Source organism: Capra hircus, chromosome 18 (assembly GCF_001704415.2).
Source record: "Capra hircus breed San Clemente chromosome 18, ASM170441v1, whole genome shotgun sequence".
Lineage (NCBI taxonomy): Eukaryota > Metazoa > Chordata > Mammalia > Artiodactyla > Bovidae > Capra > Capra hircus.
In genome coordinates, this window is record NC_030825.1 from 36,612,707 (window position 1) to 36,635,203 (window position 22,497).

The 22,497-nt window shown below is 51.9% G+C and overlaps 2 protein-coding genes across 3 annotated transcripts; both read left to right on the forward strand.

Moving 5' to 3' along the window:
* Positions 276-3,486, forward strand: THAP11 (THAP domain containing 11). Its single transcript, XM_005692158.3, has one exon. It carries the CDS (start codon positions 1,869-1,871, stop codon positions 2,778-2,780), a length of 912 nt encoding a protein of 303 aa, XP_005692215.2. The 5' UTR covers positions 276-1,868; the 3' UTR covers positions 2,781-3,486.
* Positions 5,538-21,855, forward strand: NUTF2 (nuclear transport factor 2). 2 transcript variants are annotated; one of them, XM_005692159.3, is made up of 5 exons: positions 5,538-5,965; positions 16,377-16,504; positions 18,136-18,207; positions 18,292-18,390; positions 20,071-21,855. In XM_005692159.3, exons 2-5 carry the CDS (start codon positions 16,406-16,408, stop codon positions 20,182-20,184), a joined length of 384 nt encoding a protein of 127 aa, XP_005692216.1. In that variant the 5' UTR covers positions 5,538-5,965; positions 16,377-16,405; the 3' UTR covers positions 20,185-21,855. The 2 variants fall into 2 exon arrangements, with proteins under 2 accessions (XP_005692216.1, XP_005692217.1); XM_005692160.3 differs by lacking the exon at positions 5,538-5,965 and adding an exon at positions 13,090-13,204.

Sequence of the window (22,497 nt, forward strand, 5' to 3'; positions counted from 1 at the left end):
GTTGTAAACAGAAATGTAAACAGGTAATGTTTGGGTGTTGGGACCAAAAAAATAGTTCTTCCCCCCTCCCGCACTGTCCTGTATGCTTCTAGAACATTTTATGTATGGGTTTGTTTTACAAAAAATAACAAACTTTAAAAAAAAAAAAACAGTTGACTTGTAGTGCTACTGTCCTCTTCTGCAGTTAACTTGGAGCGCTATTGTTCTTTTTAAAAGGCCCGATCTATTTTTTTTATATCAAATAATTAGAAATGATATATACTAGGCTTTAATGAATACCTGTGGTTTGTAATCAGAAACGAACAAAATGAGGGAGAGTCAGGAGAAAGGGGGAAGAGGGCAAGAAGTAGGAGGAACGGGGAACTCAGCAAAGGAGGAGGGCTAGTTTACAGGGAATTCTTCTGGACAAGAGCCTGCTTCCTTGGTTTTCCAGTCTCTTGCCCTTTAGAACACTTTCCCCAGAGAAGTCGAGGGAATTGGGAGATAACTTGTTACAATACAAATCCTGTCCATCCTTTCGTTTCACACCCTTCCAAGAGTTCGCAGTAATAAAGTCACAAATCTTTTAAGGTGGCCTGGTTTGGTTATCTTTCGGAACTTCTGCCATTCTGTCTCTTTAAGGGCGGAGCCTAGCTCCTGCTTGCCTCAGGGCGTTACAGGCTGGCGCCCAGAGAAAGAACCAGCTGCTCCTAGCTACCCAAGCTTTCGTGGATGTTTTTCTTACGTTACACCACTTTGGGGGTCGTAGTTCCCGGAACAGGGATGCGACACGTGCCCTGTGCAGTGGAAGCTGGGTCTTACACTGGACCACCAGATAAGTCCCTCATGGATTTTTTTCTTCCGGGGCCTCCGCCCCCGAAATCCTCCTCTCGTTCATTCTTTTTGGAGTGTTTAATTTTTGTGATTAGACATCCATTAGCGTGCATTCACATCTATTATCCAAGTCCGACCCTCAGTCCCTCTATAGTCGTATCGGGTCGGCTTGGTTCCTACATGATTTCCAACTCCGTGCACTGTGTTCGCACACAGTAGGCACCCAGTGATTGATTATACGTGATAATCGGTCAGTGAGTCAACGCAAGCAGCGTCAAGGTCGGTGGGAGTCTCCAACGCAGACAAAGACGCTCCTGAGGCCCCGGTGGGACGCTAAGGCCTTGACTCCCCTCCCCCGCAGGAATGCCGCGAACAGCGCGGCTCAGGGTTGTGGGACCGCTTCCGGCGTACAGCACAACCTAATCCGAATCCTGATCAGCTCGCAACCCGACCTTTCCCTTAGGCGGCGCTCCAGGCCGCAGCCGCCAAGTTTAGCGCAAGGCATTGCGGGATTTGTAGTTTCGCTGGGCATATGCCCAGGGCGCATGCGCACTGGAGAGGCGCGCGCCGCCCGACCCCCTTCAGGATTCCAGGTCCTTGCGAAGGGCTCTCCAGGCGACAGAGCTCCAACCGAATACGCCTCTCTAGTCCGCCGAGGGTGAGCCGAGTAGGGTAAGAGTCCTCTCTACGTGGCTCGTCGCCGTGCACTGGAAAGCGGCCAGAATAAGCACGCCCCCGCTCCGGAAGAGAGCGGCTTTTGGCGCAGTGCATTGTGGGGGGCGTAGTCCTCCTCCTCAGGCGGTCCTTCGCGGCGTCCCCGGGGCCCACTCCGGAGCGCAGGCGGGCAGCTGGACCGGCGGCGCGGCGCGGGCCGGCTGGAGGCGTATTCTGGGCACGGGGCGCTGAGTTAGGCCGGCCGTGCCCGGCGGCAGTAGTGGGAGGCCGCCCAAGGCCTCGCGCGGCGCCGCCCGTCGAAGGGCGGGCGGCGGCAGACAGACCCGACCGTCGAAAAGAGCAGGAGGCCGGTGGGCCGGGTCGGGCCGCGCGGCGCAGCCATGCCTGGATTTACGTGCTGCGTGCCGGGCTGCTACAACAACTCGCACCGGGACAAGGCGTTGCACTTCTACACGTTTCCCAAGGACGCTGAGCTGCGCCGCCTCTGGCTCAAGAATGTGTCCCGTGCGGGCGTCAGCGGGTGCTTCTCCACCTTCCAGCCCACCACGGGCCACCGTCTCTGCAGCGTTCACTTCCAGGGCGGCCGCAAAACCTACACTGTGCGGGTCCCCACCATCTTCCCACTGCGCGGCGTCAACGAGCGCAAAGTAGCACGCAGACCCGCGGGGGCCGCAGCCGCCCGCCGCAGGCAGCAGCAGCAGCAACAACAGCAGCAGCAGCAACAGCAACAGCAGCAGCAGCAGCCGTCGCCGTCTGCTTCCACTGCCCAGACCACCCAGCTGCAGCCTAACCTGGTATCTGCTTCTGCGGCTGTGCTCCTCACCCTTCAGGCCGCTGTAGACAGCAGCCAGGCTCCAGGATCCGTGCCGCCGGCGCCCACCACTCCCACGGGAGAAGACGTTAAGCCCATCGACCTGACGGTGCAAGTGGAGTTCGCGGCCGCAGAGGGCGCAGCCGCCGCCGCCGCTGCGTCGGAGCTAGAGGCTGCTACAGCAGGGCTGGAGGCCGCCGAGTGCCCCATGGGCCCACAGTTGGTGGTGGTGGGCGAAGAGGGCTTCCCTGATACTGGCTCCGATCACTCGTACTCGTTGTCGTCAGGCACCACGGAGGAGGAGCTCTTGCGCAAGCTGAACGAGCAGCGGGACATCCTGGCACTGATGGAGGTGAAGATGAAGGAGATGAAGGGCAGCATCCGTCACCTGCGTCTCACCGAGGCCAAGCTCCGCGAAGAACTTCGCGAGAAGGATCGGCTGCTGGCCATGGCTGTCATCCGCAAGAAGCACGGAATGTAAACGAGTCCCCTTTTGGCCCTTCGGACTCCCAGATCCCTGCCAGCTTAGAGGGACCTGAGGCCACCGTTGTTGAACTCCCTCATACTCCTGGGGCACTGTTTGACAGTACTGAGGCTTAGGGCAGCTGGACTCTTGCTGGTGACCTAGTACCCTCTCATTTCCTCCTGAAGCAACGTCCTGAAGTCTGAGACTGCACTGGGGACACCAGCAGTTATGACTTTGTCTACCCATCCACACTTTCACTCCCTAACCCCAAGTTTATATTGCAGGTTCTGGTTAAGCAGAAGCTTCAGAACCACTGAACTTGAAATTTATCCCATAGGGATGCAGGTGGGATGCTGGAGGCTTTGGGAAGACAACACCTTGAGTTTGGCTGGCAATCAGAGACAACTCTTCTGTGTGTAGTGATAAGAGATCCAAGTAACATCAGTTCTACTTTTTTGTGCTTTTCCTTCCCAGGTGCAGCCTGTGATTCTGATGGGGACTGGCAGATCTGTGCCTCCACTTCCTAGGACCTCCCTCCCAGGAGGCCATCTACAAGGGGATCTAGGTGACCTGTTGATGGAAATCGAGCCTGCCAGGGACTTAGGTCTATCCTGTTATGTTTGCTACTGGTTACAAATTCTATTTTCTGTACAATTAGTCAGACTAAAGTTTTCACTGTGTTTGTTTGGCAAAACGAATTAAACAGAAAGTAAGGTTTTTATTTGGGTCTCGCCATTTTATTTTTATAACGACTCAGCTAAGGATCCTTGAAACATGAGGAGATGGACTTCCTGATAGGCCTTCCCCTGCTCCGCCTTGAAGAGATGCTTCGGTGACCAGGTTTCTCCATAAAGGGGCCCTAACCCTCATAAGGTCTTCTCAGAGTTCCAACTCATCCTGAAGAGTTTGGAAATTGCACCAAATGGTCCTGGTTTGCCTGTGGGTTAGCTCCCTGTGTGCTTTCAACTGGGGAAGAAGCAACTGAGAACTAAGCTGAATTGTGGCACTTCTCTGGGGGTTTTGAATTTCTTAAGAATTTTCAGCTGGAATTGAATTTTGCTTACTATTCTCCCCTTAGGCCTAGTACAGTGTCTGGCACACATGGATATGCAGTTACTTAAATCAGTGAAGACCACAGCTGGAGCCAGCCATGGGTTCTTAAAAGGAATATGGATACCTTTGACCTTGGTGCACTTTCATTGTGAAGGAGGTGGATCCTCAGAGGAATTTAAGCATGAGTTGAGATTTGTCATCTCTTGACTCATTTTCTTGGCTGTTAGCATCTTTATTTAGACTGGGTGTTGTAGTGACAAGGTGACATTTTTATCTGTGGTTCCAAGTCATTTAGCTCAAAGCTGGCAACAAATGCCTTTAAAGCTAGCAGTGTTTAACATGTGTATTGGGGCACAAATGATACTTACTGGGCTCCATAAAACATGTTTCTTTTCTCTGTTGCTTATGGAAAAAGCCACTTACCTGGGGGCTTTCCCTGTAGTTTCGAACTGGAATGACTCTAAAATATCCTTCCAGTCTCTGTTCTTCTTCTGACCCCTTGGCATTGACTTGAGAAACAAGTGTCTGTTGGGGACGAGAAGTGGGAAATAGGCTGTGCAGGTGCCTAGTTAGGGAAGGGACTGTATCTGTCCCTTCCTGGGGTTAGTTCTGGCTGGTCATAAGGTGGTGGAAGCACAGCAGTACCCTTCCAGGCCAGCAGGGACTGTAGCCCTTTATGGGCAGCTGTTGGGTCACTCATTCAGCTGTCCCCACCCGCCTTCATTAGGAGTGAGAATTTTCCCAGGCTCCAGCCATGCTCCTTAGTGTATCATTTAGCTCCTGTTTGCTGAAGGCATTTAAGATTTTCAACTTTGGGTCTCTTGAACCTCTCTGCAGCACTCCCAGGACAGAGTGAGAAGAGCCAAACTGGTCAGGATTCGCTAGTGTCTGGATGTGACGAGCACACAATCTTTGGGGTGTTTTATCTTCTAGAAGGGAGGCGGACAGCTCAGAGCAAGGGAGGCCCTAGATACACCACAAGCAGGGCAATGCAGTCTCCCTGACTGAGTAATAAGAGAAGAATCTAGTCAGGCAAAATAATACAGATCTGGGATTTAATGACAGAAGCCTGGTCTGGTCTTACCAGCCATCCCCAGGTGGAGGGATGGGGCTGATGGTGAGGATCTGTGAAGGTATAAAATTTCTGGACGAACAGGAGTACTGAGAAATCTCTGACTAGGAGAAACCTTGTGTCTATAAACTTAACCTGTGGTCCCCCCGCTTAGCTGCAAAGCATTTCCCCAGCAGGCCTGACCGATAACACACCTTCAAATGTTTGTGCTACCCAGGAAACGACAACGAAAATGGGTGTTGAAAGAAAAGGGTAATGGGCGGGAGGGAGATTATGGACAACTTAATCACTTAAATCACGGGGAAGGTTTGGGCGCGCCAGTTATTTATCTTTTTTCATTAATAAAACCAAGATTCTTAGCTGCCCTGCCTGATGCAAAAACCAACAACAAAAAAACTTGTGAGAATGCTTTGTACACCCTAACTGCAGAAATCTTTAAGAGTAATCTTGTTTCCAGCCCAGGAAAGCCTCGCTTGCTTTGGGTCCAACTTGCACCAGGCAGGGCGCAAGAATGTTGGGACAACAGAAGCTGTGGGTTCCGCCCAGGGAAGCCTTGGAGCTCCACTCGGAAGAGCCGCAGGGGCGGCCACAGCACCAAAGGGAAGGGGGGCTTGCGAGCGGAAACAGCTCAGGGGCCCAGGGAGGGGCGGCTAGGCCAGTTTGAGAACAGGCCAAGCTCCCACGGAGGCGGGGCCAACACCGAAAGGCCGCGAAAGCTGGGCGGGGCCGGACCAGCTGGGACTTGGCGACAACCGAGGCCTGACCCCAGCCTGGCGCCAAGCTCGGGTGTTCCAGAGGCTTCCGCTAGACCACAATTCTCAGGGGCTCGCCCCGGCGGCCTCCCTCCCTAACTGAGCCTCACCTCCCGCGCTGCGGGCAGTGTCTGGGCCTCGGCGCATAGGACGTCGGGAATGGTAGTTTTCTCCTAGCGCACCTATACCAGGAAAGAGCACGAGGAGGACTGCGTTTCCCAGAGTGCAGCGGGGTGGCAAGGGAAGGCAGGGGGGAAGGGACAGTCGGTCGCAGACCGCGCTGGGTTGCCGCCGCTGCTGCCGCCATCGTGCCAGCCCCTCGGGTGAGTGTCGGGGCTAGCGCGCCGGGGCGGGGGCTGGGCCGCAGGAGCTGTGCTCCGGGTCGCCTGGAGCTTCTGCTGCAAGTCCCCGGGCGGCCCCTCCCCTACCCCCCCCCGGCGGCCCCAAAGCCGCGCGGGGCCGGGGCCATGTGTCGCGCTCGGCTCCGCCTCCCGCCGGTCCTCTGAGGCGGCGGCCGGGGGAACACAGAGGAAGCCAGGAACCTATTTCGGGCGTACCGTGCAGGTGGCGGGCACACCGGACCGCTCCGAGGCCAGGCCTTTTTCTCTGGTCTGGACCACCAAGATGGGGCGCTCCGGGCCCCGCCCCGTCTGGCCTAGCCAGGCCTGCCCGAGTCCCGCAAACTGCAGGCAGGCCAGCAGGCGGACCCCATCCCCACGTCCTGCCGCCAGCCCGCCAAGGATTCGGGGATGGGTAGACGCCACCCAGCCCGTTCCGGAGTCAGCATTGGGTAAGGGCGCCCGCGTGCAGCAGCCCTACCCTCCTCCGGTTCTGAACCACAGCTCGGCTAGGATGTAGGTGAGCGCTCACTTGCTTGTTTGCCGGCTGAGAGTGCACGAAACCTATCTCCCACTCCGGAACTCATGCGTAGGTTCTTCTGCGTGGAGGGCAGGGTCAAGGAATCTGGCGTGGGAGGGGGTTCCATGTGGGACTTAACCCCCAGCAACCTTGGAGAATCTGGCCTGAGGAGACGAGGCGGCTCCGGACTCGTAGGCTCAGCCCCCGCCCTTCTTTCTATCAGTGACCAGACCTCAGCCGTGGGTGGGTTGGCCGGCTGTGTTAGTGGAGGGAGGGAGGGAGGGAGGAAGCCAAGGAGGTGAAGCTGAATATATGAGCCTCCAACACATTGTTAGATATCTTCAGTACAGCCTAATCCTCCCATCTGCTGCTCCCAGAGTCGTCTGCCCTTCTCCATAGAGGAGGATGATTCCATGAGGATGGTAACAATAAGGTGGGGTTTGATGGAGGGGAAGGTACAATCCAGGTCTGAGGTCTGTGAGCCTAGTGCCAAACGAGGCTGGGCTGCAAGCGACATTGAGGGAGGGGCACATTTGGGCTGTGAGGCCCTTCTGAAGCCTGGGTGGCAGAACTAGGGCTGGAGACTGCAGAAAGTCAGGCTTCCTCTCTTGCTTGCTCACTCATCCAACATTCAGAGCGACCTCTGAATAGGCAGAAAGCTGGTTGGGCCTTGGGAAATTGCCTTTAATGAAGGCACCGGGTCTCCATTGAGTTCTAGAGGAAGGGGAGTAGCTAGCCATAGAGTGATCCTCAGGCTGGCTTTGGGAAGGCCCTTCCTGACTGAGTGATGATAAATTAAGGGAGGAGTCCAGAGAAGACCATGGGATATGGGGAAAAGACAGTTTGTCAAGCCTTGAATTTTCTGACCCACTGCAGCTAATGAGCCACAGTTCTCCCAGGTACTAAAGAAGCAGCCAAGTCTTTGCACACCTGCCTCAGCAGCAGGCAGGTCTCTTAGGAGAGTTGAGTTAAGCCCATAATGCACCACCCTTGAAATTTTTTTTTTCCTTTTCTTGATTATTTCCCCAGGTGGTATTTTTCTGGTCATTGAACTCAAGCCTTGAAATTTTTCCTGCAGTTGCATTTTCCACGGTTAAGGAGGATAGGCAAGGATCTGTCTAGATCTCCTCACCCAGGCCTGCTTTCTCCTTGTCTTTCACTTTCTCCTAGTTCATGTCCTAGCCTACGAGAGTGAACTAGTCAGGTTCATTCAGCAGGCTCAGGAGAGGCCTGGTTGGCCCGTGGAGGTGGGCAACAAGGAGGGCGTACCCACAGGACACACGTAGGATCGGTGTGATTGGATGTCTTTACCGTGCCATAAGGAGTTATTTCAAGATCTTCTTGAGATTGTCTGGGTTGCTTCTTTCTAGGACACTGGTGTCAGGTGAGTTAGGCTTTATGGCTATGGATTAGTTCACAGATTCCAAAGCCCTAGGTGACTTGATCACAAGGGTTTTCTTTGAAGTCAAAATGCTGTTGATCTTTCTATAAGTTACCTGGGAGGAGGAGGGATTCAGGTCCCTCCCTCTCATTCCACACCTTAAGTTCCGTATAACTTCTGTGTCTGGGGTCAATCATCTAGCCATTGCTACGCATCCTGACCCCCATAAGTCCTTGACCCTTCTGGAATTTGGCAAGCTGTCTGCGGCTCAGAGCTCAGAGATAAGGGGAGAACACCGAGATTGTCCACAATCAGTATGCACCCTCTCTAGTCTTGTATGGCTGACTTGGGTGGTGGGGCCTGGCCTGGGACATTCAGGATATGGCTGCGTAATAAAGGGTCAGGCTGTGAGGAGACTGGGTTCTCAACCAGCTCAAAACTGTGTCACTTGGTGACGTGGAACTCACCTCTCTGAGCCACATTTCACTTTCTTCTGACTTTCCAACTGGTGGGTTGGGATGGAAAGAATGATTTATGTAAAAGAATGCTCAAATTTTAGGATTGGAAGGCACCTTATATCAAAAAATTCTAGAATCTCTTTACTAAGGCGTTAGTATCTCGCTTGAAATTATTTTTTTCTCATCTCCCACCAATGATACATTTTACTCAGCCACCATTTTTGTGGCCCTTTTCTGTATGTCAGGCTCTGGGCAGAAGCTGGAGGTAGAATAATGAGTTCCTGCCAAGTCCCGGTGCTGGGGAAAGGAGGTCACAGTAGTCAGGGAGACAGAATGTTGCTATTATGTATTGAGGTCCAAGTTGAAGAGACCCACAAGGGACTCTTTGCAAAAGGTTGGTGGGGGGAGAGGGCTTCTGAGTGACAGAGCACCAAAGAGTAAAGGCTGTTAGTGAGCCCACTCTCCTTTCCAGAGCCTGAAGAAACCATGAAGCAAGGTATCCCTCGGGATGCTGGGCCCAGGAAGGTCTGGGATCCCTTGTGCAACTTGGCCGTCACCACTCCAAATTGCTGTTGCTGTTGAGTCTAGATAGATCTTCTGTCACCAGCTCCTCGTCCCTCAGAGGTTTCTGCTGGGTGTTTTCCCAGTACCTGAGAACCTCACCAGCATTTTGTGGCCCATGACCTCCTTCCCTGCCTGAAGCTGGCTTGGTGCCTTCTACCTCTTTGACTGAGACCCTTTCAGGTCACTTATTCAAGTGCCCAGTGCTCTTGGAATGATATCTATCAGGACATCTTTCCAGAGTGAAACAGAGGTGCCCTCCCCAGAAGTGAAAGGGAGTAGTAGTACTTTTGGAGATTGGGGAGTGGATCCAAAAAGTTCTCCACAGGGTGGACCTTGAATGTTAGGCAGGATTTCTGTGGATGGCTTGAGCTGAACCTCCTGATGGGCCTGTTTTTAAAGTCCGTATTTTTTTTTTCTGATGGGCCATGAGAATGTTTGTGTGTTGGGGGGTTGGGTTTGCATGGTATTGGAGAAGACTTGAGAGTCCTTTGGACTACTAGGAGATCAAACCCGTCAGTCCCAAAGGAAATCAACCCTAAATATTCATTGGAAGGACTGCTGCTGAAGCTGAAGCTCCAGTACTTTGGCTACCTGATGTGAAGAGCCAACTCACTGGAAAAGACCCTGATGCTAGGAAAGATTGAGGGCAGAAGGAGCAGGGAACGGCAGAGGATGAGATGGTTAGACAGCATCACAGAGTCAAAGACATGAATTTGAGTACACTCCTGGAGAGAGTGAAGGACAGGGGAGCCTGGCATCCTGCGGTCCATGGGGTCGCCAAGAGTCAGACACCAGTTAGCAACAGTTAGCAACTGAACAACAACGCCTTCCCCAGTTTTGAGATTTTGTGATTTCTTGCTTTGACCACATATAGCAGGAGTTCCTGAAGACTCTTCCTGAGGGAGGTGCTAGCGTGCGGGTTATCCCTGCAGGGGCTCCAGGGGTGACCGATGCTGCTGGTCAGCTCCCATACCACCAGGTCTGTGTGGCACCATCTCCATTCTCACTCTTTCAGCTGAAATGTGTCTTCCTGGGAGGAATCATTTGTTCAGGTCTGACTGTGACTCAGGAAGGTAGCCAGGGAAGAGGGACACAAGAGGACCGGGGTTCATCCTTCTCACTACCCTGGGCTTTTATTTATTGATGGTACCTGCTATATGCCAACTCCTTAAGCACTCAGGCTGGAGAACGGTCTACCCTGGCAAAGGAGAATCTCCTTTCATGAGAGGGATGTGTCCAAGGAACCTGGGAACTGAGGGTAGTTTGCCTCAGTAAGCGGGGAATTCAGGAATGTTTGTTTCCTAAAGCCTCAGGTAGTCCATCAGAGCCACTGGTCTCTTCAGGGCAGAAACTGCAGCCCCCTGGAAGGACATCTGTATAGAGACATTGGTTTCACTTGCAGAGGTGGTTCAGGCCCAGGTCAATGCACGGTCTCATTTGTAGGTTGTACACCTGCTGTGACAGGCTGAGCATGCACTTAGAGGGTTTCCCTTTTGATGGGCATAGAGCTTGCCAATTTCAAAGGGGAAGAAAAGGCCTGGGCTCCATTCTTCATTTTTCCATCTATGCTTCTTGCTACTTGACATGGGCTCTCAACTGTTCCAGTCCAGGCCAATTTTGTAGACATTTTCATGCCAGCTATGCCCCAGTGGCCTTGTGTGGTCCTGAATTCTTAACGTCTCAAGAGTCTTGGTTTCATCTACAAAGTTGCAGTAATCATGCCAGCTTTACAGAGCTGAGAGGCTGGAATGAGAGAACACATGTATGTAATAACTTTGGTTTACAGGGGTTTGACTGATGATACATGAAGCAGCAAGTTCATGGATGGGAACTGTCTAGGACAGGGCCCCAGAGATCCCTGAACCACCTCGGAAAGAGTATGGGCAGAGCAGAGGGACTAGAATACAGGTCTCAGGATTCCACTTCTGGGCCAACCAGGGCAACCTGACACCTCTGGAGCCCTTTCCAAATAGAAGAGGAGAAGGCCCTTAGTGTGCTTGGGGCACCTAGACCTCAGGGGTCTGCCCTGGGAAAGGGTTCTGTCCTGGGCAGCAGACCTTGGCTGCTTTCTCTCCCAGCTGCAGGCAAGTGAGTGGTGAACGAGGCTGTTGCCAGTCCTGGGTCAAGGCTGTTCCTCAGTGTGGTGTCCTACAGGAGGCTGAGATTACCCTCCTTCCCAGCTCTTGACCCAGTGTTCACCTCGTACCTGCCAGCTGAGTCCTGCTTTATATCCGCATTTGATTACCCCAACATCCTCATAATTACTGATGAAGACAGGGTCGGAGGGTCCTGCCATGAGGGAGAGGAGAAGCAGGCTAGCAGCCAGGCCTTTGACAGCATGGTCCTGTGCCTCCTCTTCAGCCACAGTTGTCCCTCAGGTGATCAGAACCTTGGGAATTGGGGTGGGAGGGAGGGGCCAAGCACCACTAACACACAGCTCAGACAGATGGCTGGGTGGAAGGCAAAGGATTGTTTCCTGACAAATTGGTCAGAAGGTGTGGGTGGAGGTGAAGTGGGTCACCTGGCCACTTAAATTGAACAAGGTTTTCCCAGAACACACTTCTCCAGAGAAGAGGGCCTAGATGAGGCACCTTGCAGACAGAGACGGGTGCCCCCGTCAGGGAGAGGGACCACTAACAAATATGTAAACATGGTAATCTCATGCAGTGACAAGTGCTAAGAAGATGAAGCAGGATGATGAAATGAGTAACCGGGAGGCCACTTTAGACTGAATGGTCAAGGAAGGTGTCTATGAGGAGGTGACCTTTGAGTGGACACACATGTGACAAGGAGCTAGACACATGAAGGAGGATCTGGATACATCTAGGAGGAAGGATGATCCAAGTAGAAGGATCAACAGCTGCAGAGCCCTCCAGTGAGAACAGGCTCAAGATGTTCCAGAAATAGGAAAATGCCCAGAGTGGCTGCAGAGGACGGGGAGGAGTGGGTGGCCGGGGATGAGGTTGGATAGCTGGGAGGCCAGGTCACCCAGGGCCTTGAAGGCAGGATAAATGGTTGAGAGTTTGTCAGTGGAGAATGGGAAGGCTGCTGCACACGATACACAATACTCTTCAGATCAGTGTCTTTCCCTCTGGTTGCAGCCCACAATGCTCACTCTGTTTGGTCCACGCCTCTGCTCTGGGTTTAAGCCAGAGTTGTCTGTCAGTTCTACCTGTCGGAGTCCTTCCCAGCCTCTGCTTCAGGGCTCTTGAGGCCTAGCAGACAGTAGGTGTGAAGGTCGTAGTGCTGAGTTGGTGCTGAGTTCAAGGATCCCACTATAAGCTCGCACATCTGGTGTTCTCTGTGGGCCTCAGTGATAGGCCGTCCAACATGAGCATCCTTCTGTTTGAAGGTGTGGAGTTAGTAATGAATGTCCTCTTCCTCTTTCTCATCACTCTCCTGACCCCAGTCCTGCCCCAGATCCAGCTAGGCCCACATTTATCTCTGCTTCGCTGAGATGGCGGAATGGGGTTGTGACTTTGAAGGTTTAGGAAAAGCCTGAGATCATCCCCCATGAAAACGTCCATTGTTTACTGTGGCAGTCTGCCTGGTGCCTTTGTTTGGAGGCGGAAGCCCTGGTTCAAGCCTGTCTTGCCCCTTTCAGAAAAAGCCAAGGTTAGAGACCAGGGCTTCAGCCCTATGTATCATTCGTTTTTATCTCCAGACCGGTTGTCACTGGAAGTCTTGGTCCTGGAGCCCACTAAGCCTGGTTCCATCCAGTTCCACCATTTATTAGGCTCGTGACCTTGAGCAAATTTAGCTGACCTTGCTGGGCCTTGTTTTGCTCATCTCTAACATGGGAGTTGACTCACACGGTGTTAGAACAAAATGCATGTAAAGCCATGAGCACATTTCTACACTGAATACGCATTAGTGAAAACGAGACATCAGCTGGACACTACTGTTTCAAGTTTCAAAATACTGGAAACACTGACCCAGAATTTGAGGAGCAAAATGAAGGGTTTTTTTTTCTGTTACCCAGTGAGATCTCCTGGGCCAGAGCTTTTAACCTGATGTGTATGACAGCCTCAGGGACTATGAACTACTTGAAGTCATTGACAAGACTGGGGCATCTCTGCCTCTGTGTGGTTTGATTGGGAACGGGCCGCAGTGTATGAGACATTCTTAGAGAGTCTTTGCACCCACAGAGACCTAAGGGTCAGTGAAGGCTGATGCTCAGTGGGTGAGAGGTCACCGAGATCATTTCTGCTCCTCGAGGAGCCTGGCCTCAGTCAGCCTGAGTGAAGCAGGAGGAGGTGGTCAGCGGCCCTCTCGGAAGAGCTGTAGAAGCTGTCATGAAGGTCAGTCCCCAGCCTCACGTGAGGCTGTCCGTCAGCCTTGGCATTGTGTTTCTTTCCAGGCTATTCTTTCCACAGTAAATATATTAGAAGCAAGGCTGGGGCTGGCTGGCCATCCTGGGGAACCCCCAGCCCAGCCACCCCTCCCCTGTGTCCCATAGGGATGGGAGGTGGCCCCTGCACCCTGCTGCTTTTTCTAGGCTCAGGAATAACCACCTCCCAACTACAGGGTGAAAGCTTTGTGGAAGATGTGGAGTCAGAAACTGGAAGTCCCATAGTTTGCTGGACTCTGGGCTGGGAGATTCAAGGGGTGGGACGGGATGTGGCAAGAACCACATGGGAATGCTCACAGCCCAGAGCCACCGTGGAGTGGGCCCTGGGTGTGCCGATCCAGGCTTGCACATGGGGTTGGGGGTCAATAGTTGGGTCTGCAAAGGAAGACCCAGATGGGAGGCATCTGAACGGTGACATGAGGGGAGGGCGGGCATCCCAGTGGGAGGACTCACCTGTGCAAAAACCCCAGGAGCAAACTGAAGTTCCGATGTGTTTAGGTGTGGTGCTGGATCGAGGCAGGAGAGAATGGCTGAGGAGTTAGGGACAGGTGTGGATAGCCACCTGTGGGGCTTCAGGTGTTTGACTTTGAACCCAAGGGTGAGGGGTTTGTAGGGGAGGGACATGGCCAGTCTTGTGGCTTAGAACTCAAGGACGCAAAATTAGCAGAAAATAAGCAGTGGCCTTAACCAGAGAACTCAGAATCAGCACTGATGTACTGGGCAAGTTGGGGCCACAGGCTGAACCTTGGTTTTTCCACCTGTAAAGTGGGCTGACAGTGAAGTCCACCACATGATTACTACACAGAGGTAAACACATCAGGGTCAAGCAAGCCTTGAACAAGATTGCTGTGGGCTTCAGGGGCACCACTTGACATCTCTAAAGCAAAGTCTTCAATCCACATAGCTTTGAAGGTTCCTGCCCACCCTTTTTGAGTAGTCCTGTCCCTCAGGAGAGCTCCCTTTGCCCTGTCCCCTCTACCCAGCCAAAGGGCTTTTCTGTCCCTTTATCCCTCTAACCTCTTTACTCTACCTTTGCTTCTGCCAAGTCGTTTTTGTGTTAGAAACTTACACACCATTAAGAACAATGTTGAGAAAGGAAAAACACCTCACTTCCTTCACCTCAGTGTCCCACCACATGGCGCCACTTTTCTTTGGATAGCTTCTGGTCTTATTTCCCCTCACCCTCCATCTCCCGCTTCCCGGTTTCCTGTCCTTATCTCTTGTTGTGTCCCCAGGCACGTGCTCATGTTGTTTCTCCGGATGGGCACACTCCTCCAAGACCTTCTCTTGAGTGCTGCTGAGAACAGAGGGCAAGATGGCCCTAGTTCATTCTTCCAGCTTTCCCCTGCCCCAGAAGTCTTGAGGGGCTCAGCAGGGCATCGGGAGTGTGATGTGGTGGGATTGGGCTGCGATGGGTGAGTCGTCAGCAGAAGGGGCAGAGATGCACAATGCTGGACTCTGTCATGCCTCCAGTGACCCGAGTTTGCATGTGGTGCTGTCGCAGTCTGACCCCTTGAAAATGTGACCAAGACAGAGCAGCTGAGAGCAGCTGTGTATCCTATGTTTTTCCCACTTGTTCTATTTCTTGGCAGAGAGCAAGCTGGGACACTCCTTGTCCCAAGCAGGCGCAGCTGGGCCCAAGCTTTCTCCTGTGCTGCTTTTAGACTTTCCTGGACATTTAGTCATCCCAGCACGGTGCTGCTATTTTTAGTGCCACCACCTCCTAGGGAACCTAAAATAAAGCTGGCTCAGCTTCCTGGCCCCTCATTGGCTGGAGCGTTGGTCACAGGCTGGGAGATTGGCTGAATTGGGCATAAGCTACTACCCACTTCCACTGTCCTTCCTTTGGTTCCTCTGGCTTAGGGTGAGGTCATAGGGACCAGAGCAAGCCAGCACTAACCAAGCTGAGTCAAGAGCTTTACTGGGTTCCCTTAGTAAGACCCCACTGGCAATAGCAGGGTTCCACCCCCTTACAGAGAAGAGGGCTGAGGCCCTCAGGATGGCAGTGACTTGCATCAGATCCCACTACTGCCAGTGGTTGTCTGCCACGGTCAAACCCCCCTCCTTACAACTTGGGTTCAGAGTCCTGTTATTAGGAGAGAGTGGGTGGGTCCTGTGCAGTCAGAAACAGCTATAGTAGAAAACAGGTCTGCTATCGTGGGTCCTGCAGCGAGATGTGCTCCACTCTACCCAGGAGGAGCCTACCAAAGCCTACCAAAGCTCTTTTGTCTGGGGCTTGGATTTTTCATCTAGCAGCCTTGGATCCCTGATACCTGTAGCAGGGTGGGATGGAGGGGGTGCGGTTCCCCTCTTGCTTGGAGACCGGAGAGGGGCAGCCCTTCTGATGGAGCCAGTGCTGGGATGAGGTGTAGAAACATGACTCATTTTCCCCTCCCAACCTTCCTTTGCCCTCCCAGCATTTCTGTTGTCATCTGAGATCCTCTGAACTCATGGTCCCAGCTCTCCAGTTGGTAAATGTAACCCTTCTCGGTGATGAAATGATGTCATGTGGCCTCAAAGAAGTAAACTTCCCCCTTAAGACAAAGTGAGGGAGGATCACTTGCTGTCTTTGTTGCAAGTGGGACCTTGAGGAACCATTTCTCCCCACTCTCACTGGGTCTTCTACCTGCCAGTAAGGCCCTGGGGTAATGTTAAGGGCCTGAGTGCTGCAGTCAAAGACACTTTACTCAGACATCAGTAGTTCCTGACCTGCAAAGTGGGAAGAATAGCAGTAACTGGCTGTGCAGGTTGTTGAGAGGATTAAATGAAAAGAAATGGGCAGAGTGCTTAGCTCCTCCTCAAAAGCTCATCCTCTGTAGTACTTGCTCTGACCTTCCTTCATCCAGGCTCTGCCCTCAGGACCCATCCTTCTACATGATTCTGACACCAGGAGGGTCTGAGTTGTCCACCTCTGGGCTCCCTGCACTTGTCTGTATTGAGGGATTGTTTATCAGTTCCCTGGGTCCTGTCCGTGTTCTCCGGGAGCACAGACCTCAGCAAAGCACTGCCTGCTCAAGGAGGTTTGGGAGGGGTGGGGGTCAGTGAAGAGACTGACTGGCTACCTCCTGCTTCCACGGTACCAAGATACCAACGCTTCTCTTCCTGTCTTGCTGGACTTACAGGTCTCAACGAGGCCGGGTGACGCTCCAGAATGGGAGACAAGCCAATTTGGGAGCAGATTGGATCCAGCTTCATTCAGCATTACTACCAGTTATTTGATAATGACAGAACTCAACTAGGCGCAATTTATGTAAGTCTTCTGCTCTAACACCAAAACGGGATTCCAGGGGATCAGTTCAGATGTGGGGCCAGTGCCTCCAGTTCACAAGTTCTGGTACCCCTCACTGGATTGGCTGAGCCCTTTTATCTGAGCTACTCTCCGCGGGATATGGGGCTTAAGGCCTAGCCCAGCTCCCCGGGCCACATGGGCCTTTCTGTCATCTTCTGCATGAGTGAGATTCTTAGGTGATCTAGGGGATCTACGTGAGTGGTACCATAGGCAGCACATTCTGGGCTCGCCCTTCCATGGTCCTGGGAGTGCCTCTGCTCCAGACCAGGCAGTGGCCAACAGAGGCTAGGGCTCCTGGTGCCCCCTGGAGGCAGCAGCTGGTAAGAATCATCAGTGCACCTCAGATCGCTCCTGGAGGCTTCAGGTCCAATGTCCTTTGAAGAGCTAAAAGCCCCTGAATGCTCATGGGAGGTGGGTGTTTCTTGAGAAACCCTTCTATGTAGGCATTTTTTACTGCTATGTTAATGATGTTCATATATACCAAGAGTTACTTGGATTTGACCCTGCCCAAAACAGAAATGTGATTGATCAAGCCATGCCTAGCAGGTCTGCCCAGGATAGAAGTGATAGGAGTCATCATGCACAGCCTTGGAGCCTGATGGGCTGTGGGCAGACTCCTCTGTCTCCCTCAAAAAGTCAGGGCCAGTTCAGACATTTTGAAGAAAAGAAAGGGATCTTAGCAGTGGAAGGCCAGATCCGGCCCAGGTAATTGATTGTCATTATCACAGGTAGAGGGTTTTAAAAACTCAAACTGGTCTGACTGGGATCTTTGGCACTTCTGTCTTATTGTTTTTGAAATCAATTAAAGCAGGTCTGACCCAGAGAAGAGTTAGCAACGTCTTTAAGGAGTACTTTATATGTTGTTTTACGTAAAGCTCAGCACATTTTCCCTTTAAACATCAGGAAACAGGTTGGGGCGGGGTCAGGGGGTGGATAAAAACTAGTTTGCCTAATGTCAGAGCTGCTGAGTAGCAGAGGCACTTTTGAGCTCTGCCCCAGGAGGCTATGGTAGGAAAGATGGGGTGGGGAGGCAATGAAGCTGTGGGTTACACGTTGATGGTTGGGAGGGTCCCAGAAGAGGCTGTGTCAGCCTCCACCTCTCCCTGACCCCACGGGAGGGGCCTCTGTGGAACTGACTCTGGGCTCTAGAGATGGTGTTGAACATAGATGTTTCCCAGTTCTTTCTTTTTTTTCTTCCAAGTTATTTCCGATGATTATTCTGGGACTGGTGCTGACTGCCCAAACAACAGGATGGTTTTTGACTGAGTCTTGGTCACATGTGGCCAGCCTGGAGCTCATCAATATCAAAGGCCATACAACTTTTTGGATAAAAAGTGGGAGATTAGCTTACTTATTAATAAGTTTGTGTTTTATTACATAGTCTTTCAGAGCTTGGGCTCTGCGATGCTGGGGTATAATTAAAGTTGTTAATCGTCTGAAGTTTGGAAGTTACCCTCATTTCCCTTCTTTACAGACAGGGAAACAGACATGGACTCATGTTCCCCAAGCAGGACCCTCTTGGGGGTCTTTTCAGGGCCTCAGCGATATTCCTTGTGCTCTGAAGCTCTGACCCCAGATTTCCTGGTTTTCAGATTGATGCGTCATGCCTTACGTGGGAAGGACAGCAATTCCAGGGGAAAGCTGCCATTGTGGAGAAATTGTCTGTAAGTAAGGGCCAGGGCTGGGCTGCAGGCAGCTTCTTCCCGCCACTGCTGGCCACAGCCCACCACCTATTCTTTCCCTTGCAGAGCCTTCCATTCCAGAAGATCCAGCACAGCATCACGGCGCAGGACCATCAGCCCACACCGGACAGCTGCATCATCAGCATGGTCGTGGGCCAGCTCAAGGTAATGATGCCGCTGCCTCGCAGGGCCCCGTCCTGCGCCTCGGGGACGCCCAGATGAGCTCGGCACTCTAGTCATCAGCCACACAGGGCGATTTTTAAATTGCATGAAGTAAAGCGAAATAAAATTAAAATGTAGTTCCTCAGTTGCATTAGTCATATTTCAGGTGCTCAGAGTTATTCATGGCTGCCTATTGGACAGCACGAACCTAAAATATTTCTGTTATTGCAACAAGTCCTATTGGAGAGCACTGGTATAAAGCCTTCTTAGAAAAGGGACAGTGAGGTATAGGAACAGGATAGGGCTGTGATCCCAGCCACTGGGCCTTTGTACTGCCCCCGAGCTGTAGGGGAGCCTTCTGCAGGCAGCTGACCCTGAACTGGAGTCCATGCTACCACTCCCCAAGCTGGCTGCTGGCTCTTCAACCTGCTGAACAAAGCAGATTCTGGGAACTCCTGCTTCTCTTTGCTTTTCTAGTTCCACTTCTCAAGACCTGTTAACCTTCAAAGCTTTCCTATGGTCCTTTGGTGCCTCTGCCTGTCCACCCCACCGCCCTTCCAGGAACTCCTACTTGTTATACTCTTAACAGACTGAAGATTTCCAAAAAGCCTCTCCTTCCCAAAGTAGGACAGATGAGCTGCCCCTTAACCAGGTTCCAGCCTCCTGGGCATGTGGCATTATGGTCCCCAGAATATCAGACCCACATGCCTTCTCCCTAGGCTAGGCAGGGCTTCCTGAGTCCAATACAAGGGTGGGGGGAAAGAGTGACCCTCTAGGCCTCTCCACTGGACCTGGATGGACCTGCCTTCTGTCCTGGTTTTTCCTGTCAGTTTGTTCTGCCAGTCCAAGATACCCTGCCCAGAGAGTGTGCTCAGATAGGCCTTGGGGGTGAGGAGGTCTTTTCTGGGGTCTCAGGGTATACTTTCCCAGGCTGAGGTCAGTAAGCAGTGCCTCTTTTCACCTGGCTTTAAGTTCTTTCTGATGTTTCTGTCCAACCCCCAAAAGACTGATTTACCTCCTTGCTGATGATATTCCTGGAAAAAACAGTGATGTTAGAAACACAGCTGGTTAGTTAAGCTTCTACCTCAACTAGGCCTCATCGGGGTGTTCTGCAGTTTGGCTGAAGGTCTCTCACCCTTTTTTTGTTGCAGATATTATACGTTACATGACAAGAAACAGATTACCTGATAGGGATGCATTATTTTTTTTTCTCTGTAGAGTTGTAATTGGTGTGAGCTTGGTTTTGAGCCTTTTCTCAGGTACAAAGTCATTAGTGGTATCTTCTCGTGGCTGGACTAACATAATCAGACACTAAGACTGTTTAGTTTTTAGACTACCATGAGTTACATGATAAGCGCCACAGAACTCTTTCAGACTGGTCACTTTTGCCCAGAAACATGGACTCAGAGGCGCTATGTTGTCTTCTATATTGCTGTAGCTAACTGTTGAGTTGTTCTGCAGTTTAAGTGTACATAGCAGTATGAGCTGCCACCTCAAGTCCCCTTTGTGCCAAGTTCAATGTTACATACATCATGTCAGTTCACAATCACAAGTACCCCGGGCTCTCCTAGGATTTGTGTCCAAGATAGAAGGACCTGATTGCCAAGTCAGCATTCTCCTCCAACTGAACACCCTTCCTGTTCCTTGGCCAACTTAACTGAACCATTTTTTCTCTCCTCACAGGCCGATGAAGACCCCATCATGGGGTTCCACCAGATGTTCCTATTAAAGAACATCAACGATGCTTGGGTTTGCACCAATGACATGTTCAGGCTTGCCCTGCACAACTTTGGCTGACCTCCTCCCAGCCAGGCACTCATGCTGTTTCCTCCTCCCTCCTCTTCCCGATACTATTCACACTCCTCCAGATGCTCCAAATATCATTCACAAACGAGCAGGGCCGCGGTGGGCGTGGGCGCAGTGCGCTGCTGCTACCGAGGTGTTGTGCATGATGTTTGGACGCTAGACTAGTTGCATCTGACAGGAGAAGTTTGTGTTGTACCAGCGCATGCCTTGGAAAGACTTAAGTAATGCAAAAGGTTGTCTTTTTTTTTTTTTTTTTTTTTTAATCTACTGACAAGTTGCTCTAGTAACCCAAAGAAGTGAAGGAGAAAGCAGCTGCCTCACCGCCCAGATATTGATTTGTTCAGATGTTTCAATGCCTCATGATACAATAAAACCACGAAAATTTTCTTAACAGTTTAAATTGTTTGAATTAGTTGAATAGTGGGCTGGGCATCCATAACTACCCTGCCTCATTGGCTCTCTCATGTCTCACCGTCCCACATCTACGCCCACTCAGCAATACCTGTTGTAAGGAAAAACACCGAAGCAGCACTCTGAGCTCAGGCAGCACTCTGAAGTCGCTTCTCTTAGAAGTCCTGTAGGGCATAGTGTTCCCTCCACCTGGTCTTGGAAAAATGAGCTGCAGACAGGGGGAGCTCAGGTCTGAACGGAAGATTCCCTTGAAGCCTTGGCAGTCAGTTCTGACGTTTCCTGTGACCTCTACACTGGATAGGGTCAGGGCTCTAATGACAGGTGAGATAATGCAGAATCCCACCGAAGATTGAAAAGCCTTGGCAAAAATGGCCCATTAGGTTCAGGCCCTCTGGACTGAGGGCTCAGCAGGACCAAGTATGAGCAGGCATTTGAGGGAGAAGGGCCGGTTCTAGCCACAGAAGGGTCAGTATCACATCCAGCATGCCCTGTAAATCCCAGGCCAAGCGGAGGGCAGCTCTTACCCTGTACCATTTGCTTTGGATATCACTACCAGAATGGGAGTGCCTCAAACAGCCAGCCTCCAAGGCCCAGAGCCAGGCCTGGTTGGGCTGGAGTACAGATTTAAAACTATGAAAGAAAGCATTCTGAGTTTGAGGGATTCAGGTTGTAGGATATCTCTAGGCCTTCTCCTATTCCCTCCCTGACCACAAACACAACCTCACACTACTATCCTCAAATCCCAGGAAATCTCCGCTGTTGGGGCAGTTTCCCCTCCTTAGTTTTGGGGACAGACTTTGCCTAGTATCAATACAAATCCAGCCCTTTAGCCCTAAGACTTTGGTGGTGTAAAACTGACGGCAAATTAGCAACCACAGACCAGAACCAAACCCAGGATTTGGTCTGGTGCCCTTTTTGGGGTTTTAGGATTGGTGAGGGCACCAGAGCTTTGCCTGACATGCACAGCCCCCTTCCCTCCTGCACTCTGGATGGAAGCCAGGAACTTCCTCAGACCCCCACTGGTAGCCTAGCTATACTGGGCACTGGGCTGGATGGTGTGCTGTTTGAAATAACAGCATACTCAGGAGGTTTCAGTGGGACTAGTTTCTTGGCTGCTTTGTATTTGGGGGATAGAGGTTGGGGAGAGAGGTAGAAACCTGCTGCCTCTTAAACCACCCTGTATAAAATTTGCAATACAGCTTTTCCATGTACCTGTGCCTGAAATGTCTGCAATAAAGAAGTGTTTGTAAACCATGGTTTCTTTCTTTTTGCCTGACGGTGCAAGGTCATGCAGAGGGATGGTGGGAGACATTAGGGAACAAGGTGATGTTTGTGGTGGGACCATCTCTTCTGCCCTTGCAATTCCTGGGTCCATGAATTAACAGGTCCCTTCAGACCTTCCCAGGTGGCTCAGTGGTAAAGAATCTGCCTGCCGATGCAGGTAGATGCAGGAGACAGGTTTGATCCCTGGGTCTAGAAGATTCCCTGGAGAAGGGAATGGCAACCCACTCCAGAATTCTTGCCTGGGAAATCCCATGGACAGAGAAGCCCGGCGGGCTATAGTCCATGGCGTCGCAAAGAGTCGGACGCGACAGCACGCTCGCCTGCTCAGGCTTTGGGTTACACTGACCCACTTCCCAAAGTAGAAACCTGAACTTGCCAATTCAGCTTGTTCCTGGGGTATGTGAGGGGTTTGGCTTAGGCAACAGAGTTGACCCGGTCTAGGCCCATCATGAGTCCATGCTCTGGGAGTGGACATGGACTGGGCGGGATACTCTGAAGCAAGTAGGGTTTGGAGCGGTCCAGAAGGTGGACATTTGCTCTGCCTGAGCCCTAAGGAACTCTCCCTACCCTACTAGCGCAGGGGCGGGCTTCTGGAGGTGCGAGGCGTCC